The sequence below is a fragment of the Ascidiella aspersa genome, chromosome 8 (genome assembly GCF_963924565.1).
Source record: "Ascidiella aspersa chromosome 8, kaAscAspe10.2, whole genome shotgun sequence".
In the NCBI taxonomy this organism is placed as follows: domain Eukaryota; kingdom Metazoa; phylum Chordata; class Ascidiacea; order Phlebobranchia; family Ascidiidae; genus Ascidiella; species Ascidiella aspersa.
This window is the reverse complement of record NC_139454.1, coordinates 22419199-22443165: the sequence shown is the minus strand read 5'-3', so window position 1 is coordinate 22443165 and position 23967 is coordinate 22419199. Positions and strand designations below refer to the sequence as shown.

The following is a 23967-nucleotide window of genomic DNA, read 5'->3' as shown; positions in this document are numbered from 1 at the left end:
AAATCAGTAAGCCTACAAGTGATATTACAAGTGACGTGGTAAGTATTTTTAAACGATTTGTTCTTAAATTGACCATGGCAGTTATAGTATTTTTGTCCTCGAATTATATTCAAAATCTAATATAAGATCTTTCTTTAAAATCTTAAAATTTCTTTTAACAAACAACCACTCCAAAGCCAAAATTTCGCCACATACTTTGGAAAAAGAGCACCAACCATCTTTCCTTTTTAATCGATCAGAAAATAGCGAAAAAGCGGCAGAAACGGCAGATAAAAAAGACGCAGAGTACGAGGGCAACGCTGCCACTTCGCCGCTGGGCGCCATAACCTCCCAGTTGTTTCTGCACTGGCTCAAAACCAACTTTGTGGCCAACGTACCCCTCGAAGCTCGTCCGGCCGCTCTCCTGGTCGATGGCCGACTTGACGAACTGGATTTCGAAGTGCTTCGCTTCGCCGAAGAGAACCGCATCATTCTGTTCCGGTGAGTGAAATAAGAAACAGTGCAATAATTTTAAAGCCCATGCAGAAGTAGGTATCATTTTCAATGTTTCGATCAACTCTTTTTCATTTTCGTTATTCAAAACGTTTAAAATAATACCTACTTCTGCATGGGCTTTGATATTCTTACTGAGAAATGGTGCGTTCCGCTATCATTGTTTGTAGGCCTACTGACTACGTCCGAAGATCGACCGATACCATTTTCATTTCAAACTAAACTAAGGTCGAAGTCAAGTCCCAGAGTCCAAGACATTGACATCCTATGAAAATTAGTAAATTAAATTAATTTCATTTTAAACAATATTTCGATAACAAACGCCCAAAACGAAGTAAATAGGAAGCATATTATTTTTTCTAAAAAAAATACAAAAAATGTTTTTAATCCAAACACGAATGACTTAAGTTCAAGTTGAAGCCATTTAGTGACTTAAGTGTCCTAAAGACAAGTCATTGATTAAAATAACATGTTTTCCTCCGACTGGCGTTGTATGCTACTGAGCAGTTAACGTTAGCAAGTTGGACTTCCGAGATGGCAGATCCTAGTTTGAATAAAATAAGTGTATATTAGTTTCAAGATTTATTCCTCTTGACTCTAGATTCCTCCCGACTGCGGCCCACTTCTTGCAACATCCGGATCAAAAGCTCTTCGGAAGATTAAGGCAACAATGGAAGAAGTCGTTGGTGAGAAATACTTCAAAGTCAAACGTTTAGTGTACACCAGTGTTTTTCAACGTATTGGTCACGACAGAATTTTTTTGGTCACCTTCTCATATGTCGTTGAATATAACTCAAACTAAATTTATTGATGAAAGTTTAGCTCAAAGACAATTTAAAAAAGCTGACCATAATTTTTTTTTAGTTTTGTAAAGGATGTATGTGCGTATTCAGTCGATTTTGACTTGAAACAATTTTGACAAATTTTGACCTAACGTGTAAATTTTAACAAAACAAAAAAAGTTTTTTTTTGAAAACTTTGACTGACTACTTTTGTCAAGTTAAACAATACCCGCCCACTTCTAATCGTCTGTTTTTCCAGGTGAGTAAGTTTATGAAGCAGAATGCGTCGAAGGAGGTTACCACCGATCAATTCGCCAAGTACTTCAACAACGAGTTTTCACAAATCGCCACTCCTTCCACGATAAAGGTGCTCGAAAACCATAAAGTTTGCAAGCCCTAAAAATTAATTTTAAGTGCCGATTACGACCTAATAAATATTTTTACTTTTTTTTTTGTAAAATTATATTTGTTTCACATGTATTTCTTATTAGCTGGATTGCTCTATTTCCAATCTTTTTGTTTTATTTTATCTACAGGTTAGGCCAAATAAGTAAAAAATGATAACATTTAGTTAACCTTAACCTATTTTTTAAACAAGAAATAGTGCAAGAAAGCCCATGCAGAAGTAGGTATCATTTTAAACGTTTGGAATAATTCTTTATAAGTTTTCTGAAAAATGTTTAAAATGGTTCCTACTTCGCAGCAGGTAAGTTGCTAGGGATTGAAATTATTAATTTTGCGATTATGCAAAAATCTTTGTTGATAGCCATAACAAATTGAACTCATTGCCAAATCCACACAATAAACAACATTGCATGTTAGGATATATATTAATTTTACATTGTAAACCGTTTTAACAAATTACAAAACGCAAAATTTTATAAGAATTTAGCTTAGCAAGACGAAGAATTTAACTCGATCGCAATTAGTGGAAAAATTAATGTTTTAACTGTTTTTTTGTTTTTTTTTTAATTTAAAAGTTGTCTGCAAAACCAAGAAACCAAGTTTTCTGATTTTCTGATTTAGACTTCGATGTTTGTGGTATGCGGTAAACGTTTTTTTTTTCATTTCACCGCAGATGTGCTTCGAGCTGACGAAACTCTACTCGCCATTTTCTGACGCAGAGGTGGCCGCGGCGAAAAAAGAAGCGGCAAAAGGTTTTTTTCTTGCTCAAACAAATCTTTCGCAATTTGAGATGTCCGATATTTTTGGATCGGATCCGATACCCGATGCCAAGTGAAAGTATCGCTACCCGCCCGATACTAATGTGGCATTAGGTGCCGATCCCCTACCAAATTCAAATAGGTGTTTTAGGCAAGATATGCGTTCCAACTTGCAACGCAGCGATTTGTAACTTAAAAGGTAGATTTAATTAAGAAACGCCAGGTTAGCGGCTAAAGGTAACTGAACATCGGCCGAAAAAGTAAATTTCGGCCAAAATAAAAAAAGTAAATTTCGGCCAAATAACCTTGAAAAGTATATATTCGTTGAGAAGTATGAAAACGTCGATCGAAAATACGCAATGTTTTCTAAATTGATTGATAGCTGATGTTTTTATTCTAAATATTAGTGAACTTTAATATCTTTAGGATAAGTAGCTAAACTGTTAATGGCCAATGATCTCATTTTTTGCATCATTTACTTGCATATTTGCGCACGAGTTCACTCTCGAAGAGCGAATGTTTGTAAATTAAGTTCTTTTATGACGTAACTTATGACGTCAGCCCTTTTATTTAATGGGTTTTGCGGCCCATCGAAATTTTTATAATGTTAATTTGCGGCCCATTCTGCAAGGTTGGACATCCCTGGCCTTTAATTCCATATTTTCTCTTTGTTTGATCGTATCAATGACGTCATTGGTATCAGTTCGTATCGCGATACTTTTTACCTAAAGTATCGGACATCCCTAGTCGCAATTTACAATATATAACACCAGTGGTTCTTACACTTTTTTTTAACCATGATGTTCATGTTTTACTACCTTGAAACGACTTATAGTATTAAAATACGAAAAATTTAAAATGACTCCAAACTGTTAAATTTCAAAATCAACTCGCCTGTATAAAACTTCTTTCTGGACTCATGCTGTCAAATCTTTTTCTATGATTAAAAAATCAATAGTAAAATTTTTATCAGTCAATTTTCTTAACTTTTTTTTTGCTTTATGGCGCTGGCGCACCTGTAAGCCAAATCGAGCGTAGATTTTACTTTTTTAACGGCGAAAACGTTTTTATTACTTCTTATATATTATAAAATGTCTGAAAAAAATGCGAAAAATTTTAATTTTCTGTTGTGCTTATAATGGGACCTGAGAAAAAAGGTTGATAAACGCTGCCTGCCTTGCGGGGTACCCCCTGGGTTCGCGGACCCAAGTTTGAGAACCACTCTTGCGGATTGTTTTCCACCGCCAAATCATTTTTGAAATAAAACGTTTAGGTTAACGGTGGCAAAAACATTTTTCTCCTAACCGTCTCTGCAGAGAAACGCAACAAGCGCAAACGCTCCAAACCGGTCGCGTACATTGAACCTCCTGTCAAGTCCAAAGTCCAACTACAAGTGGAAAAAACGCCGCCGCAAGATGTCGTACCTGAGCCCCAAGTAGAAAGTGAGTTTGAAATTGTCATGGTCGTCTAACACAGTGCTTCTTAAACTTGTTTAGTTTTGTTCACCCCTAGCATCTATCTCCAGAATTCATTCACCCTTGTCTCGTGACAAGATAAAACTATCTCGTCTATATATAACAGCACACCCGGAATATCCGCCCTGCTCGCAAGTTATCAATCATTTTTGACATTTCACCCTTATTCACCCCTTTTGGTTGGTTCACCCCTGCAAAAATTTTATTCACCCTGGGGTGAATTATTCACCTCTTTATGAAACACTGGTCTAACATATTGTTTCATATTCTCAAACTTGTTACCAGGCGAAAAACAAATCTTTAAAAAATTACGTGTTTCTTTAATACTTTCTAATGCTGGACCCTTTTTATTTTAAAGTAACTTTTGTGCTAATTAAAGAAAAACTAAAAAACATAATTTGATGCCATGTCAGTTTCTTACGTTCTCTTTATAACATAACACTCCAATTTCGACGACAAATTGAATGGTGTGGCCAACTTATGTTGGATTGCGATCAAATGAAATATTTTTTAGAGGCTCGCGAGCGACTGGTTCGGTACAAAAGTCACAAGAACACTTATCAAACATTTTGAGCGTTAATTGCATTCCAAGCCAGCGATGAAGGTTAATTTGTTACGTCAAAGAACGCTTTAATAGGCAATCGATCATTTTAATCTTCCTCTTAACGTAACACATATGCGACGCGATCGACCATTAAAATGTGGCCATCGACGTGTTGGCTACCCTGGCATATAACATTGCTAAGCTTTTGCCACTGATTTAATTTGCAATTCGGCCATTTTTTTACATTTTTCAGAAACGCCGCAAGCCATTGTTGCCAGCGAGGAGAAAACAGTTCCCGAAGTGGACGAAATGTCGCTCGAACCAACGATCGTGGACGTGAACGACCCGGAAACAATGGAGAAAGTCTCTTTGGAGGCGGCGGAAGCCACTACTACAACGCAGGGTAAATTCACCAGATAGTGTTTAAAAAATAAAAAAACATAAAACTTGGTCCCTCGCAAAAAGTTGTACAGAGTGTAAAGTCACTTGACACCTACAATCTAAAATATTTTATTTACTAAACTGGGGTTCGCAAAGCAGTTCTTGGTATTCCGCAAATGAAAAGTTTTTTTGGTCCTTAATCCAACCAATAATAGTTAACGGAATGAAGCAAAGCAGGTGATACCATCTCAATAAACTTCTTTATATTAAAGTTCTTTATTTTCGTTTGGTTCTAAGGTTCACGAATCATTAGAAAAATACAGAACCGCTGGTCTGAACGATTCTACCTTCACCGTATTGACCGGGTTTACCCAATGTAATGTATCATTGAAGTGTGACGGATTGAAATACAAACCAGGACAGTGTTTGGCTGCTCAATGCTACTTAAAATAAAGGTTCAATAAAGGAAAGGAGAAATTTAATTAAAATAATGACCTTTGCAAGGCAACCCGTGGTTAAAACATTGGGCCCTAATGTACGTAAAGTTAGTTGTAATCAACGTTTTACAAAGAAAAATCCAACTGTTTTCGCAATTTTCAAGAAAATATTAAAGTTATATAAACTCAGGTTATCAAGCACTGCGAAAGGGGTTGCCTTACAAAGGTCATTATTTTAATTAAATTGCTTCATTCCTTTATTGAACCGTTCTTTCGTAGCATTTTAACAGCCAAACACTATGGTTTGTTTTTAAATCCGTCACACTTCAATGATACATTACCTTGGGTAAACCCGGTCAATACGGTGCTATGAAAAAACAACTCTTGTTTTTTAGTAAGGTATCACCCAAATTTGGATCACTTCTATAAATTAAGTTAAACAAAACACAAAGACAGCCATTAGCTTGATTTGTGTCTAACTAACTCTGTGGTTCTAAACCGGGATACCGCGGCGCCCTGGTATGCCATTTCTAATGCTCAAGGAGTCAAGGGTGTCGATAGGTATTTTAGAATTTTTAACAATCTCGTTTTTGCTCAATTGGTAAGCTTCTTGATACAACTGCTTGTGCGATTAGAGACCATTATATCAGTGACACGTTCTTCAATGTTTCAAGTTGATTTCAATTCCATTAATAGGGACGTATCAGTAAAATACTCGAAAATTCCAGTTGCGGTGCCGAAAATCTATTTATTATTTTGAGGGGTGCCATAAGCCATAGAAGGTTGAGAATCACTAAACTAACTGATTATATTTTTAGTGCCAAAAAGCGCGTTTTTTTGGAAATTATTCACATGCAATATTTCGCCCAGTTCCGTTTTTTAACCCGTTTAGCTAATCGTCTTGTTTTTCACGATCTAATGTCACGTGTTTTACAGACTCGAAATCGGCCAAGGGCAAGGCCCACCCGGACCCGGCCGTGGCCGCCGGGGCCCCAAAACTCGGTGGACCCTACTCGAAGGGCCAGACCGTCCTGGCCAAGTGGTCCGACTGTCGTCTCTACCTCGCAACTGTGCTGAAGAGATTGGACGAAGGTGGGGTAAAGTTTGGAACACAATATACGGGTTTCTTTAGTAATTTTAATAAAAAGATTAAAGCCATTATATTCATTGTAAGCAAGCAAAAAGTCGATTTTATGGAAGAAAATGGCTTTAATCTATTTATTGGTGTAAAGTTAATTTCAGGTTTGTAATTTTTTTTTTTTTTTTTTTTTTTTTTTCTTTTTGGAATCGGAAAAGAAATAATACTGAAATCGCACCTTGGACGTATCCGAAAATAGTATAGTCAGAAAATATCGGATCGCAGCCGATTTCATGCGAAATTAACCTGGATATTCGGCCTTTGTTTGTTAGCAAATTGAGCGTTGTGCACTTTGAAAAGTATTTTTCAAAATATCGTACTAATAAAAAAAAAAAACTTAGTTTGCCAGCGCTGAAGCATTTTTTTTTATAGACAACCCGGGCAACATTAGGTTTGCACTTCGAAATTTGATTTATTTTGCTTGTTCAAGTACTTGGGTCACTTGATACCCTATCCGATCGTCAGTGATTTCGTATTCCATCGCTTGCCAGCCACTTGGATCGTAAAAAGACTAGGCGTCGTACACAGTTTGGGATATTTGTTTGTTCCCTTCATGCCCTAAATTAAAAACAGTTTGTTCTGTGTTGTTGGAAGCAGGGAGTCGAACCGTACTGAGTTTTCTGGGTCCGGTTCAGCTCTCATTTTTTTGGAAATCCTGTTCAATTTTTAGTTTCGGTTCGGAGCGATTGAAACGTTCCGGTTTAGCTCCGGTTCAAGTTTTTTTTTTTTTTTTTTTTTTTTTTTTTGTAGAAAAGGGTTAATTTTCGGTTTCGATTCGGAGCAATTAATGCGTTCTTAACATGGGCAATGCTTCCGTCTGTCATCTGTCACTCTAGTACTCGTGACCGCATTTGATTTCACCTAGACATGTGAATATTTTTTAACAAAATAACGCAACATGTATATTGATTTTTAAAGCCTTGCGACTAAAGTTGTTTGAACAAAAAAAAAAACTCTAAAGGCGCCGGTAACTTAACAAAATATGACTCAGCATTCGTTGTTTGCCAATCTATTTATTTCCCGACCACCGTTAGTTCCCATCAAAGCTCCTTCACTATTAACGATTCGCCGCTCATTTGCAGACCGCTACAAGGTTCGCTATTTCGACGGCCTCGTCAAAACGGTCAAGGACGACTTCCTGCGCCCCTGGTCCGGCGCCATTCCCACCATTCTCCCCAGCCCGTCGCCCCTCCCCAAAATTCGCAGCCCCACCGCGGCCCCAACATCCCCCAAAGCGAGCCCGGCCGCATCCAAGTCGCGAAGCAAGTCAATTGATTCTAAGACCTCTGGCGCCACCAAGCGCCGGAATTCTCAGCCCGAGGAAAAGGCAAAGCAACCCCGCAGCGCCGCCAGTGGTAAGAGTGTTTTTTAATTACTCGTTATTCGGCTATAACTATGGTCAAGTTGCTATCGCGACAAAAGTAACATTGCGAATTGGTATCGTGACTTAACGGTTGCCAGTCTACGGTAAATCCTACCTTAACAGTGCAAAAAAAGTAATGCATCTTGCGTTTTTTACTTAAATCAACGAATTTTAATTAGTTCAATTTTATCTGCGACCCTACCAGGCTTGGCAGTAATATTCGAAACATTTTTAAGTATTTTTTTTTTTGAAGTGTAGTTTATCTCGAGGCGTTTGGTCCCCAGCTTTGAAAGTCCAAATCTAACCTGTAAATTCCAAGTCTGCCATTATTAATAACAGTTATATATAAATTTATATCAATCACACATAAATGAATGACAAGATACCAATTGTTTGTTAAGCTGCCAGAATGTACAATACCGAAAACATAAGCCGCATAACTACCACTTTATGGATTTAACTCAGTAGTATTTTTTAGTCAAAGCCGCATTCTAACGATATAAGTTGATTTACCTACCAAGCTTTTAAATTAAACAGCAACATTGCTTTTCATTCAGCAACTTATGATTCAAACACTTACTTCTCTGCTTTTTATTTCACACGTCTACCTGGATGATTTTAATGAAAGACACACACAAACATATGTGTTTTAATAACATCTGTGATCTAACCCCTCGGAAGTTGCTTTATGACCAACGATTACGGCTTCCGTATCAATAGTACACCGAAAAGCCATCGCAGACTCGCCGAATCTGTCGATCTATGATGCAAGCAGAGCAAGCCAGAAAAACAACTGGCCTGCAGTGAGGTTCGAACTCACGACCTCCGGTTAAGCCGGGACCGTCGCTCTACCAACTGAGCTATGCAGGCTCAGAGAGGAGCGAGTCGAGAAACAACCATGCGCCAATACTTGCACATTTTGTTAGTACAAGCAACTTCACACTGGGGGATCATCAGTCCGTATCAATCAATGAAAGACACACACAAAGATATGTGTTTAATAACATCTGTGATCTAGCCCCTCGGAAGTTGCTTTATGACCAACGATTACGGCTTCCGTATCAATAGACGATTTTAAGGACTACTTTGTGATTCACTCGTCCACTTTGCGATTTATATATCTTACTCGTGATTACCAAAAAAATGCATTTTCAAATGTTTGGCATGTAAAATAGCCTTTGAAATAAGACAGCAACAACTTCTTTTTAACCTACCAAAGGTTAATTTACGTGAGAATGCCACACTTGTTTAAAATTTTCAGATACGGCGCGTACAAATCAAACAGCGTAACGTTTCAAAATGTTGAATTGAAAAGGAACTAACCTGTGAGAATGGCACAGGACAACGGCAAATGACGTAGCTTGGGATTGTAACAACTCGTCAAATTAAACGTCCAGATAACTACTGTAATGGTGGCATTTGGAATTTAATACCCTCTTTGCGAAATCATCAGCAATATTGCGACTTTCGTAACTTCTTTACGAATAAATGGGCAATATACTGTTAGAATGCGGATTCGATTAAAAATGATTCTGCATATAAATTCCGTAAGGTGGCATTTTTGCGGCTTCGGAAAATAATTATTCAAAAAAGTCATCATGAATTGCAAGTTGTGGCACTGTCGTAAATACGAGTGTATAAAATCAGTATATTTCTAATAACTTTGTAAACATGGAATACTTTACCAGCTACATTTCTAGTGTATTCTTTTCTATGCACAGTTCTGTGAAATAAAATGGGGTTTCCTAATTGTAAGATGCTGTATCAGGCGGCTAATTTTTTTCAACCGGCACCTAAAATATTTTTTTGCTTTTCGTGGACCAAGGGATGACGTCATAAACAAATAGACTTTAAGATCCTCCTGTTTTTGGTCGAACTTCTGTGAAAATATGCAACTGAAGTCGAGTATAAATGGATTTAAGAAGGGGCCAAAGCGATTTTTTCAAATAATCTCTTTGTTTTTGGAAAATTTATTACGTTTTTTTAGTTTTATGAGGCCTCCATGGACCCCTTAATTAGTTCCACAGGCCCCAGTTTAAAAACCCCTGTGCTATCTATATACTCAAGATTTGACGTCCGACTTTTTGTTCGTAAAACTGAAATATGTTTGTGCTTTTTGGCTAACCAAGCGTATTTTCTTTTCACGTGTTTCAGAATCCAAGCAGCGAAGCAGAACAACATCCAGCAGTTCCGGGGCCGGTGCTGGTAACTTAACCTCCTACCCTGTAGTTTTGCGTAGGGCCAACATAGTGCGAGTCTATATATAAAAGGGCGTAATACTTTTTTTAAGTATTTTAATTGATTTGATGTGCAGTTTATGTTGTGTATAGAAAGTGCCCTGGTAAAGCAATTTTCATTTTTATTTTTTTTTATATTTTTATTTAACTTGTTTAGCGTTTGCCGTGCCATTTTCTGTACTTTGTTTACAAATTATTTTCACAAACACGTCAAATGAACCAACTGTAGTTCTTCGAAATCTATAAATTTACTATGAAAAGTCTTTGAACGTCTTTAAACCTTTATCCTTGAAAAATGTGGTAAGGCATCTCTGTTGTTAAAACAAAAAAAAATATCCCGAAAGTATAAATTTAGGTATCTTTGCAAAAGCTTTTACGGAAAGGAACAGTTGAAGAAAAACGACCCATGCTAGCAGGCCTTTGGCAAAACTAACGATATTTTTGCAGCGAATAAAGCGACACCAGCATCTGGCAGCGACCCCCAAACTGCCTTCACCCCGCTGAGCGAACGCATAGCTTACAAGCGAGGAGAGACTGTATTGTGCAGATGGACCGACCGCCGCATGTACCCCGCAACCGTGCTCAAGCAAACTGACGAAGGTACTGTGCGACGAGTGAAACTAAAACTTGAAACAAAAAAATCTAGTAAAATTCATGTTAAAATGACAGGATTTGGCTTTACAACTAAGCTTACAGGTTGTACGGCGAAAGCAGCGTTAGCACAAAAATCCGTTTGCCAATCAACTGAATTTACAAGTATTTTACTGGTCGAAGTCTATAGAAACGCTAGGCTTATTTCTTTAAACAAGGCAGGAAAAATAAAAAGAACATACCGTTGGGTCCATTGAAAAAACAAATCATGAATGGAAAAAAAAACTTTGATTTTGTTGGCTCGCCCACTGCAGTAGTTTTATATGGTTCGGTTTCTTGAGGTTAGTTCCAAGCGATAGTGATTTTAAAATTTCTAAAAATTGTGGAAGGCAGTAGGAAGACTTGTATCCCTACCAATTAAATTCGAATTCATCACTGCTATTTTCTTATGTCGTGTTAATCACAAAAACATCAGTGGGTAGATTTGGGTCACCGAAGCTTCGCAGTTACACTTCCGGCTTACGGCGGATATTTCATCCAAAAAAAACATGCAAGCATAATTTTAATGTTTTATTTTTTTAACGTTTTCCTACAGAGCACTATCTCGTAAAGTACTACGATGAGCGCAAGAAAGTGGTTAAGTACACCTGGCTCTCGCCCTGGAAGCCGCTCACCGCCAAACAGGCCACGTCACTGCCGACCGCTCGTGACGTCACCGCCACCGGAGCCGTGACGTCACCTGTGACGTCAGCCGCCATGAGCCCGACCGTCTCGCTGACCAAGAACGCCGCGCTGCCTGGCGGCAAAACGACGAGCGGAGAAAGCGGCAAAGCAGTCAAGCGGAAGAGCGGGAGTGAGGCGGAACTGGATATTGGCGCGACGCCAAAACGCCCTTCCGACGCCGAGAAGCCGCGCGCGACCGTTTCCAATTCGAGTGATACGACCGCTGTAAGTAGCTTTTAAAGTTAAATTTTACCATATTTTTTAGATGTTTTAGTATGCTCGTTGAAGCCTTTGAAACTGAAGTGTAAATCTTATGTGACATTTTGTTTATTTCAACGAGAAAAACTGAAATCGGAACGTGTATTACGTTTAACTTTATTTTTCTTTATATTGCAACTGATTGTTTTCTACTGAAAAAGTTTTCTTTTAGAAATTTGTATATCAACGATTATAGTAACTAAACTTTCCGGGAAAAACTTGACGTTGGCACGGTACAATTTATCCATTTTTTGCTTTGTATGACGATAATAATGACATCATCTAGTATAAGTTTGTAATTTTGCACAAAATATAGGTTATCGGAATAAAACACAGACACCCCTAACGCAAAGTATTGGACATCCATAAGATATCGCTTATTGAACCCATGACCAGGGCTGCAGAGTCGGACTCGGGACTCGGGACTCGGGACTCGGGACTCGGGACTCGAGTAAGACCTTGAAAAACTACCCGAGTCCCGAGTCCGACATGCGCATGCGCAGTACTAAATTTTAAAACTGATATGGCTGCCAAACGGAAATTGTCAAGGTGGAATATTTTCTAACCATGTATTGTGAGTGAATGAATTATTTGACACCCCTATAAGTGGGTTGCTGAATATCCACGTTCTTTTAGTTACGTAAATTGGTGAAATGCAGACGGTAGAGTATTTGACCGGAGTCGGACTCGGATTTATTTTTTGGCCGGATTCGGACTATTTCTACTTGAATGTGTCGCAGGTCGAAGACAAAGCTTCCGCACTTGGGGACATCCCCGAATACGAGGCTCCCGACCCGGAGTTGACGAGTCTGTTCAAGGTTGAAGACACTGTGCTAGCGAGGTGGACCGACACACGTTTCTACCCAGCATCCGTACTTAAGGTCATCGGTAACGGTGAGTTTTTTTTGCAAATAAATCAGTTGCGAAATGACTTAAATCCCAGTCAAGGTTTTCAAAGTCTTAATTACAGTCATTTTAAAATCCAAATGAAGTAATTTTGAAAGTACTTAAAGCCCAATCAAGTTATTTGTCAAATAAGTCCTGGTCAAGTCATTTTTAAGGGATTCAAATCCCATTCAAGTTTTTGGAGCATAATGGTTGAAGGTTGTAGTAAGACGTAATAAGAATATCAAAGCCCATACAGAAGTAGGTATCATTTTGAACGTTTCGAATAACTCATTATTCATTTTCAACATCAATTCAAGTTGTTTTGAAAGTCTTAGTCAAGTGCAAAATATCCAAAAGTCGGTTTTCATCATAATTTAATCCCCGGTCAAGTCTCTTGCAAAGTAATTAAAGTCCAAGTCCAAGTCAAGTGATTTTGTTATTACTCAAGTTCAAGTTCGATTATTTTGATGTCCTTGCTAAGTATTATGCAAACAACTTTAATATGAGCGAAGTCATCAGTTGACCAAGTCAAACACTTATACCCAAGCAATGCAAGTATACGTTCAAAAATTTACGAAAATTTCCATTTTTTATGAAAACGACTTTCATTTAAAGCACTTAAGATTAAGTCGTTCGCCTAAATAACTTCAAGCCAAGTCAAGCTATTTGTTAAAATGAATTAGGCCAATTCAAGGTATGCTGTGACTCAATTGTACTTTAGTCAAGTCATTAAAGCTTATATGTTAGGCTCATTAAGCCCTGTTCTGTCTCATTTAACCCATACTCCGCTGCATTGTATCAGTTCGCTCCGTAGTGGCAATAAATCTAAACATACTCTTCACTTTAACAGCAATTGTTTGTATAGGACTGATTCACTTAATATATTAAATGCAGCGAGATTTTTTACCTTTTGCGTATTCTAAGTTTTTATCTAAAATTCCAAACAGAAATGCGATTTTTTATCAAGAGATATTTAGTACACCGAAAGCCATTGCAGACTCTTCACCGAATCTGTCGATCAATGATGCAAGCAGGGCAGACTAGAAAAACAACTCGCCTACAGTGAGGTTCGAACTCACGACCTCCGGTCAAGCCGGGACAAGCCGGGACCGAGATATTTAGTTATGATAATTATAGTTCAGCTTTTCTACATATAGTTATTCAAACGAATATTACCACCCCGCCGCTTTTCAAAACGTTACAAGGTTTTCACGAAAGAAATTTGAGCAATCTTCAGTTGAGTGAGGCAAAATCGTAAAGAAATCCCGCGTTTAAAAATTACTTTTGACGGAATTTAAAGTTAACTCAAGTTCAAAGTGCTGCAAAAAGAGCGAAAAATAACTGTTTTCGACAAATATGCAGGCCAGTACCAGGTGCAGTACTACGACGGTATGAAGCGAAACGTCAAGGAGTCGTTTTTGAAGCGGTGGGATCCGAACGCTCTCCCACAACCTTCGGCCAAGTCGAGGCCGCGTAAGCGTGCCACCTCACAGTAAGTAAAGCCACAGGGAATCTTTATAACTAGTGTAAAGCAGTTCTTCCTAATCGGACGTCTTACAATGTTCACAGGGTGAAAATTATCAGTTTTTTTTGTGTAAGTTATAAGGTTTTTTAATGTGTAGCATTTTATGTTTGGAGATTTTATTGTAGTTTAAATATTGGAACAAAAACTTAGCAGTTTTTTAAATGGAGGGTATTAATATTTGGAAGTAGAACTTTTATGTTTTATCAAGTTATTTTATTTTAAATACGGGACCAAAAAGTTATTTTTTTTAAATCTATAACATTTTACGTTTGAATCATTTTTTTATTTTACTTTAAATTAGGGTACTAAAAATGCCATATTTTAAAGCAAAATACAATACATTATTAAGGAACTATTTTTATTTTACTTTTTAAGTTTGTCAGTTTTCATCAATGTATATTATTTTCAAACAAACATTGGTTAGGGAAAGTGTTAAAAATAGTTTGGGCTTCATAATAATGTTTTGTTAAGAGTCGCTTACGGACAAAATGTTGGCAACCACTGGTTTGAAATCTGTTTATGCCGACTCCGAACATTGAAACATTTTTATCCTTGTTTCTTTTTTTATGTTTTTTCTTATTTTTCGAACGCACTTTTCACATCTGCTTGTATTGTTTTAAGGAACCAAAGCACCAAATCTTCAGGCGACGACGGTGTTTCGGCCGCTGAGGTGGGTTGTTCAATCTCGGTCGTGCAACAACAATTTCACAATAGCATATCAACTTGTCCTGTTGTTTTACTGTTATAAACTTGTAACTTCCAAACACACGTGTTCACAAGCTTTTGACGTTTCATCAAAGATTACAGTAACAAGATAGATAGATGTATTTATTCGGAACATTGAACGCAAAAATAAACAATAATACAAACACACAACTAAGAAAATTATGGTTCTGGGTTCCCAGGGGGCAGCGAAAGACCGTTAGGTACATCGAGTCAGCTTCCCCCTGGTAGTGGTTCTATTCGCATTAAAACATGTTGTAAGGAATGAATCTACATAGGAAGGACGACAAGACGTAAATACGTAATACCTTACTGCATACAAAAAAACAAAAAAAAAACAAATATAGATACACAGTACACGTTGCTACACTTTGGAACTGCGAAACAAAAAATAAAAAAGGCCGAAAAAATGCAAAACGCGTAATTGTAGAGTTTTTAGATCGTGAAAAATTCTTTACACGGTTAAAAAAACTAGAATTTACAAAGCACAAGCGAATATATATCTTCAGACGTGCTTACCAAAATGTTTTGCTTGCATAATACCCGGTCTATTTAGCCTATATGTAGGCCGAAATTTAACATAATTCATTTTTTGTTTCCTTATATAGATACTGACAGTCATGTCATAACATTGTGGAGTGTAGACCTAATCCCTTTATTTGAATTTTCTTTATAATGACTCGGTACATCTAAGCCAAAATGTCTGCTTTTTCTTAAGCCGAAAATTTCTAACATTATTTTTTTTTAGCCTCCAGCATTGAAAACTCCCGACGGTGCCAAGGCGCCCACTCCCACTTTGGGGCTCGCTCACGGACATATCCCTAAACTTCCCGCCCAAAAGGACTTCGTGACCGAGGCAGAAATCAACCGATTCCGGGCAAGTCGTAAAATTTTGTCGTTTTTGCTTTATCTCAGACTCGGACAACTAGAACATTTAAGTTTAGGTAAAACTAGTGCTCTTCAGTTTTCCCAAATTGGTTTGCAAATGGTATTCCAGAATTATCCAAAGCTAAAATCTGAGTTTGAATTATCTTTCTCTAATTTATCTATTTTTTAAAAAATCGCATTTTATTCTTAGAAAATGAATTTTGATAAATACTACACCATGTTTGGTACTTTTCAGGTTTAAAAATCGCCTATACATGAATGTAGCTCTGTTGATACACTTTTTACCGTGTTTTTTTAAATCACATTTTTAAAAATAAAACACCAAATTAATTAAATATTTACAGTGGGGTTGTGCAATACTTATATTCCGATACCCATGGCCGATATTTTTGAAAAAAAATATCATGATCCGATACCGCATGACGTCATTACTATGCTTGTGCAAGCAAAATAGTTGAAATTTATACGTTAAGGCGCGTTTTTCCAGGTTATAAGGCCAAAGTTTGCTTTAGCGTTTGAGAAGTATTGCAACCTCCAGTTGTTAACCTACCATGGCTATACCTATGCGTTGGATCGTAAGTATGACTGGAATTCTCATAGTTAATTATCGGATAGGCGTCGTTACCGTACTATACCCTAGTATTGAAAGAGTAGCGATTCTTTCACTTGACACTGGGTTTTCCAGCCGATCCGATATAATTGGACATCCGTAGTTTACAGTTGTAGCATTTAACTGCAATATTACTCGATATTGCCTAATTCGACGTCACTATACACGTGACCGTTGTTCACTGACGCATGACTAACGCCGAATTGTGCGCTTTCAACGTTTCGCATTGATTCTAATATATACGTCTTATAGACTAGCGGATTGAATCCCCGCTCTATCTTACCGTGTATATCTGAGATTTGTTAATACACTCCACGGGCAATTATCTACTGAGTGAAATGACTTTGTCCAGAGTTCAAGAAGTTAAGGACAGGTATTTCAGCGGCCTGCTCCTTTGGAGTCGGATAAAGAACTTATAAGGGACTTAGGCAGCCGTCGGCTCACGTCTTCAGAGCCAGCAGCCTTCTTACCCCTAACTACACACCTCTCGTCGCTACAGCAGTTATCACATTCACGCGAAAGATTTTCATATTTTCTTATCTGAAACAAGAATACTACCTAAACACTTGAATCGCGCTTGTCTCGAAAAGTAAAGTCCTAAATATTTTGTGTCCATCTAGTGTCGTGTCCCTGGATGTTCTAAGGTCTTCCGCAAGGAGTCAGTCCTCCAGCAACATCACCGACACTACCACCTGCAGAGGTACAAGCTACGCGACCAGGAAACCGCTCCGCATCCCAAGAGAAAGACCTCGAAAGACGAACACTGTGAGTAGATATGATAAATACATTTAAAAAAAAAATTTTTGATTAGATTTACATAAAAAAAGTGTATAGATAATTTAGTAAAAATGTATAATAATGTTAGCTAGAATTACGTGTAATTAATTTGCAACAAAATTAGATTCAATAACATTTTTTTTTGGACGACGAAAATTGTGAGAAGGTTTAGTCAACAAGAGTTTTGTTGGATTTTTTTATTATATTTTAAATAAAATTAGAGCTTCTTCTTTTCTAAGTTAAGATTTTCGAAAAAAATGTCTACATACATTGGAAACTGTAACAATCTGAGCTACACACACAGTTAGTCAATTGAATTTAGATTACGCCCATTTTTTTCGAAAGACGACATTGTGAGCACATTTGTACGACTCGAACGGTTTTAAATTAGAATAGAAATAGCCCCTCTAGCGCCGATAGACTTACACCAACTAAACTGACTAAAACTGATAACTACAACGTCAAGTCGCTATGTGGTCAGTAACCTTTGACCTTCAGAGTCGTAGAAAAAAATACCAGCAGAATATAAGCTGAAACACTTTGTGAAGTAAGGAATCTCCCGCAGACAATAAAATGTAAAAGAAAAATTCTTGTTTTCGTATCAGAGGATCTTAAGACTGTTTATAATAACAGATAAAGCATAAAACATTTTTACATGCTTGCTTTTTTGTACAGAAACTGAGGATGCCTTATAGGCGAAATATATATTTCTGTAAATTTTAGGAAATGATTTTATGCTTTATCTGTTTTTATAAACAGTCTTAGATCATCAGTAGAATACAAAATTTAATTTAATTACCTTTAAAACACTTACAACCGAAATGCTTAAGGTAAACACATTCCTTTGATGGTAATCATGTGTTATATTTTTACACCTCAATTAGCCACCATAAAGCGGCGGGTGTCGGCCGATTACTTTGCCCTCTCCCCCGACCGCGCGGTGGCGCACCATGACGACAGGGGGCCGAGGAGCCGCGGAGGGAAACCCCCTATCGACCGTCTTAAGATCAACCTGGGTACTTCCCCTATGGTGCAAGCGGGCGAGTCAAGTAGTGCCGACGATCCTTCGTCTTTTGCCGACACTCCCAGCAAAAGTAAAGAAACATTTTTTTGGCCGTTGGAAATGAAAGCTTACAGATTACCTTTAGATTCTGGAATAAGAGGTTTCGAGTCTAGAGTAAAGAATTCGGAATATTGAATCCTAGTATATTTTTAAATGGTTAATTACCTTTTTTATTGTAGATCGTGGAGGGTAATTATGAAATGTCCTAATTTTAGTTGTAAGTTTTCAAACCTTTTCAACTGGTGACCCTCTTTTTTCCCGTAAATAGTGCGGGCCCACCAATCAAACAAGAGAAAATAATAAAAAAATCGCTGTGAACTAATTGTTCTCTAGCCTTGACTGAAGCCTGGGAGGTTGTAGTTGGAGGTAGAATGAATATCACATTCTACAGAAATATAGGTAACATTTTGTGAACGTTTTAAATAATTCTGTATGTGTATGGGGTTTGATCTACTATACCAGGGACGGCGAACCTTTTCATCGCGCGGGTCACAAACACGGCCTTAATCCTTACAAAATGCCAAAGTGGGTCATATATTTAATTATTTGTTAAATTTATGCGAAACTTTGTTGCTTCGTCGTTTCAAGTCTTATTGTCTGGGATGTTCATTCAAGGTTTTTGAATGATTTCCTAATTCGGATTTCCACAAATGTTAAGAAGTTAAGTAGTTAACAAAATGCTGCAGCATCTTTTATGGGATTACAGGAGTTCAGCAGAAAGCTTTTCAGCATGGTTTAACCGGGGTTTTTAGAACTTTTAGTCTGCGAACTATTAATTTAATTAAAAGCTTCGCCACCCTTGTTTTACAGCGATAAACAAAATGCTTATAGCTGTCTGCTTTTTGCACGCATTTGTTAAAGTGCAGTTAAAGTAGGCCTAATCGTCACCCTAAAATACTTTTGCACGACCCACAGATTTGCCAGCCCTGGTTCAAACAGTATAGTAGTCACTATAGTGCTATCTAACGAAGGACTTTTTTACATTTATCCTAAAGTACTAGGTTTTGTTGAAACTTAATTAGAAGGAAAAGCTACCAATAAAAACTAATTATTAATATAATTTCGTCAAATAAATATGAAAATATATAATTTAAGTCAATAAATATGAAAATATAGAAGTGCATTTGCTTATCACTCAAATAGGATTTTTTAAAGCACAACTGTAAACCCACCCTAAGAACCATACCGAAGTTTACCTTGTTAGCTTTTTTGTCAGGTTTACTTACGCAGTGCAATAATGTTGTTTTTTGTTTTCAAAGGTTTGGATTCCAGCGACTCTCCGCAAAGGTATCGCACAAAAGTTTATTTTCCATTTTCTATCTACTTTATGTCACCTAGAATGCCTTTGGAAAAACTTATCGAAACCAGTCAGCCTAATCAGGATTATACTGCAAGCAAGGTCAGGCTATCCGGCGAGGTGGCCGGGTGTCACGAGTTCGATTCTTACAGCAGGCTAGTTGTTTTTTAGTCTGGCCGTGCTAGCCCTATAATCCCGATCTGTTTGACTAATTTGGGCAAGTTTTTCCGAAGGCATCGTGTGGACTATATAAGGATCCCGTTATCGTTGCAGTTCGACTCCAGAAGGGCTTGATCACAGAATACTCATTGGGCATATGAACTTTTTAGTTTATTCCACTTAAATAGATATCTTTGCACTGTTTTGCAACGTTTATTTATTTTAATGCAACGTTTTAAGAAAAAAGCAAAAGCGAAGTGCGACGCCACCTAGCGGAAAGTCACCTGGAAGAGAATTGGTCGAGGTACGTTATAGTTATTGCATTTCGTTGATTTATTTTAGATAAGGAATAATTTTCGTTCTACTGAAAACAAGTCTTAACATATATCTTTAATTTTTAGCACAAGCGATTGACATTTAAAATCCATAAAACTCATTACACGACAGCTAACTATCAACAACAATGCAGAAATCCCTGTTTTAATAAAATAAATTTACATTTACAAAGAGCAACGTTTACATCGGTGAGATGACACACTCGTTGAAAGACACGACCACTAAATATTACAATCGCAAAATATTATTGCCGACACTTTAGTCCAGGGGTTCTTGAACATTTATATACGGCTTTTGTTTATAAAACTGTTCAGAGATGCGTCATAAAACAAGTAGACCCACTTAACCTGCTATTTTCGGTCCAACATTTGACATAGAAATAAGTCCGCAATAATATTCCGTATTTCAACACAATCCACCCTGTAATATATATAGGACTCAGTAAACCTTCGGGTAATTAGTTTCGTTTATAGTTTAAAATCGGGACTAAATCTTGGCAGGTAACTTTTCCAGGCGGACCCAATTTTTTTTTTTGTTCAGAGACTTTGTAAAACAAGTAAACCCACTAAACCTCCTATTTTCGGTACAGTACATATGACACAGAAGTAAGGTATATTTACCAGTGTTGTAATGACTTAAGTCGATGACTCAAATTTCAATGTCAATCAATGACTGTTTTTTTAGTAGAGTTATTGCTTACAATCGAACGATTTTTTAATAGTTTAACGTTTAATTTTTGTGACAAGGAATTGACCTGGTCTAATAATACTACTTAAGTTGTTTCACAAATGACTCGACCGGGACGTATGTAGTTTTACAAATGAATTGTTTACAGCACTGCTAAACACCTTCAAAAAGAAGGCGGCAAAGCGCTTTTTGCTATTCAGCTCTATTCATTTGAAAAAATATTTCATTTTTAAATAACACGCTAAGATTTTAGCGATAGACCTTCGTTGACCACGTAAAAAAAGTCCGCTGACCCCGGGTTAAAAACCCCAGATTTAGGCAAAAATCACAAAAATCCATGCACGAACAGGACAAGGACGCTGCCCAAGAAGGAGCGACGTCCGACATGGAGTCCTCCTGCGATCCCAAGATCGATCCTTCTTCTCCATCCGGAGGAACAGGATCCGGAGCGGAGGTGGTGAACGAGGACATCATTCAGTGCGTTTGCGGCGACGAAGAAGAGAACGGCTTCATGCTACAGTGCGAGTCCTGCCTAACCTGGCAGCACGCCAGCTGCGAGGGGATCTCCCCGCCCCAGGGGTCCGAGGGTGAGGCGGCGGCCGGGAAGGGTGCGACCCCCCATAAGTCACCCGAGGGTTACGTGTGCTCCACTTGCCGGAATCCGCCCGGAGTTCGGGAGTAAGTTGAAATTATTTTGTTGGTTGTAGCTATAAAAAAACAACTGGAGAGATTTTATTTGAAACTTGAATTTATTTTTATTTGATTTTATTTGAAACTTGAATTTATTTTTATTTGAATTTATTTAAAACGTTGAAGGTCAAAAGTTCTTGATTGTAAAAGTTGAGCTTTAGTTTCCGTTATTTTGAAAAGTATAGCTAAAATAGTTGTTGGGTTTCGAAAACAGAATCAGGACATAATTGCTATCGTTAGACATCTTAGTTACATACCAGTACCCAAAAGTACCTAGCGCCACCTTTTCGTGCAAAGAGAAAAAATTGCATTGACTGAATTAATTTGGCTGAAATTAGATTTTGGAAAGAGTCCGGGCTGCCTCGCCTTTTGTCGCATGAAAATCTTGTATAACTTGCGTCTCAGAAGCGCGATATACTCTATCGTATTCTTGTTTAAAGTGGCAAAAGTTGGGGCTGTGGGTTCATGAAAAGAGAAACACATTTTGCGCCAGTTTTTAATTTAAAAATTCTAAACAGTCATTTGAAAAGATGCAGTTGTAATAGTGTCCCAAAACGAAACGAAACATAAAAAAGCATCACAACCTTCCCTTATTCCTGGATCTGCACCTGATGAGTGATTAAAAAACGCTTTATTTAATGGTGTAACTAAAAATTTGAATTTAACCAAAAAATTAATAGACAAACATGGTTGATGTTAGTGAACAGCGTATCTTTGATTAAACCCCTTTAACGCAGTGGTTCACAAAGTTTTTTAACTTGCGGACCATTATGCTTCCTTAAAATCACGACGGAGCCCTTTAATGTTTACAACAGGGTTAAATGGAAAAAATATGCAATAATAACTTTAGCATTCAGTTCGGAACTCTTACTGACTAGGGATGTCCGGTAATATCGGATCAAAGCCGATACCCTATGCCAAGTGGTAGTATCGCTACTCGCCCGATACTAGCGTGATATCGGTGCCGATCCGATACAAAATTAATGTAATCTGAATTCCAGCCATGATTTACGATCCAATGTCAATGCGACAAATTTTAACGGGTTAAAGTAACTATAAACATCTTAACTTAATCGCATATTAGCCTAAAATAAATACTTTTGAACGTTCTAATTTAAACTATTTTGCTTGTTTGAAAATAGTGATGACGTCACTTGCTATCGGGTCGCGATATTTTTGTCCAAAATATCGGTTATCGGTATCGGAATAAAATGTCAAGTATCGGACATCCACAGTACTTACTATACTTACTGACAACCTGTCAACATACTTAGACTAGTATAATTTATCAGCCTATAAAATAAGAGATCTTATGCGGCCCTTCAAACTTCCTCACGGACCCTAGTCTGAGAACCACTGATCTAATGGCTCCTATACAGAAAAAAGAAACTAATTTCGCGGTCCACGTGCAATCTGGGTTCGAAGCCTGTTTAAGGCAGTGGTTCTCAACCTTTTTAACTTACGGACCGGTAAAATTTCAAAACAAATTTTGCGGACCGGTGGACCTTCAAAAATAAAAATCAACCCTAAATCTAATTACGACAAAAGTATGCAACTTAAAACAAACAATGAAAACTTCGATTTAATGAGCGATTTGCTGTTTCTTTTTGATATCATACGTGTTATACGTTGTTCTATTGAAGTTTTCACGTACAAATGGTCTTAAAGTTTAAGACGAGTTGTAGCCTACTTTTAAACAATTGGGCACAACACTTGCAGCATTGTGAGTTGTGACGAACAATAAAGTCCAAAGTATACCATTAACTTCATGTTATGTCACAATGCTGCAAATAACGGAACTGGCGAAGTTCTAAATTTGATAGACAAGCCTTCAACATCTTTGATTTGCAATTATATTTAAAATTGTAATACATTTGGCGGACCGGCTGGGAAGTTCACGCGGACCGGCAGTTGAGAACCACTGGGTTAAGGGAAATAATATGATTTTGAATAGCAGACGTGATAAAATTATAAATTTTAACGATGTTTGACAATCTGTTACAATATTTATCCTCGCTCTCTAGCGAACATTTCAACTATCCCACTCAGATCCCGTTTTATTTTTACTTTTACCCGACATCTTGCTTTCTAGTTCTTCAAGGTACCGCTACAACAATGACTTTCTTAACAAAGGACTTCTGCCCTCCCTGAATGACGTAACGAACGGAAATGACGTCACGGAAGTTGGCGCCGATCCAAACGGCGATTCCAGAGACCAAATGTTCCAACATATCATGCTGGTGCTTGTTATAATATACATTACTTTAATTTGTAGATGTATTTTTCAAAACACAACCAATGTTTTATAGAACTTGACGTTCACTCACCTTGTAAACGAAAAGTTTTTTTTTTAGTTTTTAGCAGTTTTAGACTGCGCACAAACTGAATAAAATAGTAAAGTAAAAATATTGTAATCTACTTGAGAGTTATTTTTATTATATTAGAAGAGGATGTCTTTAATTTTTTTTTTTTAAACAATTTAATGCTGGTGTTAGTGTAGAGTTAAAATAAAGTAATCACTTCAGTTAGGAGTATCCGATAATATCGGACGGAGACGATACCCGATATTAAGTGGTTGTATCGGAACCTCGTCCGGTATCGGTGCCGATCCGATAACAAATTGCGTGGTGCAATACCGACGTGTTTGCAATTCAAGGTAGTGTCTTCTTAAAAAGGTTAATTTCTGATAAAATATTGCTTTAAAAATCGAAGATAAATAGCCTTCCTAACGCAAGAACAA

The 23967-nt window shown here is 37.4% G+C and overlaps 1 protein-coding gene and 1 non-coding gene across 2 annotated transcripts in view; one reads left to right on the top strand and one right to left on the bottom strand.

Annotated features, from left to right (window-relative positions):
- Nucleotides 1-23967, top strand: part of LOC146136900 (uncharacterized) — a 52206-nt gene that overhangs the window by 15228 nt on the left and 13011 nt on the right. Inside the window, exons 19-39 of the mRNA XM_083396278.1 lie at nucleotides 240-480; nucleotides 1094-1178; nucleotides 1534-1641; nucleotides 2353-2431; nucleotides 3754-3879; nucleotides 4710-4859; nucleotides 6211-6366; nucleotides 7495-7767; nucleotides 9930-9980; nucleotides 10460-10612; nucleotides 11199-11551; nucleotides 12325-12478; nucleotides 13835-13964; nucleotides 14619-14667; nucleotides 15469-15597; nucleotides 16839-16983; nucleotides 17880-18089; nucleotides 19318-19345; nucleotides 19755-19818; nucleotides 20887-21215; nucleotides 23320-23467. Of these exons, the coding sequence (XP_083252404.1) occupies nucleotides 240-480; nucleotides 1094-1178; nucleotides 1534-1641; nucleotides 2353-2431; nucleotides 3754-3879; nucleotides 4710-4859; nucleotides 6211-6366; nucleotides 7495-7767; nucleotides 9930-9980; nucleotides 10460-10612; nucleotides 11199-11551; nucleotides 12325-12478; nucleotides 13835-13964; nucleotides 14619-14667; nucleotides 15469-15597; nucleotides 16839-16983; nucleotides 17880-18089; nucleotides 19318-19345; nucleotides 19755-19818; nucleotides 20887-21215; nucleotides 23320-23467 (3161 nt within the window). The remainder of the gene's footprint in view (nucleotides 1-239; nucleotides 481-1093; nucleotides 1179-1533; nucleotides 1642-2352; nucleotides 2432-3753; nucleotides 3880-4709; nucleotides 4860-6210; nucleotides 6367-7494; nucleotides 7768-9929; nucleotides 9981-10459; nucleotides 10613-11198; nucleotides 11552-12324; nucleotides 12479-13834; nucleotides 13965-14618; nucleotides 14668-15468; nucleotides 15598-16838; nucleotides 16984-17879; nucleotides 18090-19317; nucleotides 19346-19754; nucleotides 19819-20886; nucleotides 21216-23319; nucleotides 23468-23967) is intronic.
- Nucleotides 8571-8645, bottom strand: Trnap-cgg (transfer RNA proline (anticodon CGG)). Its single transcript has one exon. It is a non-coding gene; the product is annotated as a tRNA-Pro (tRNA).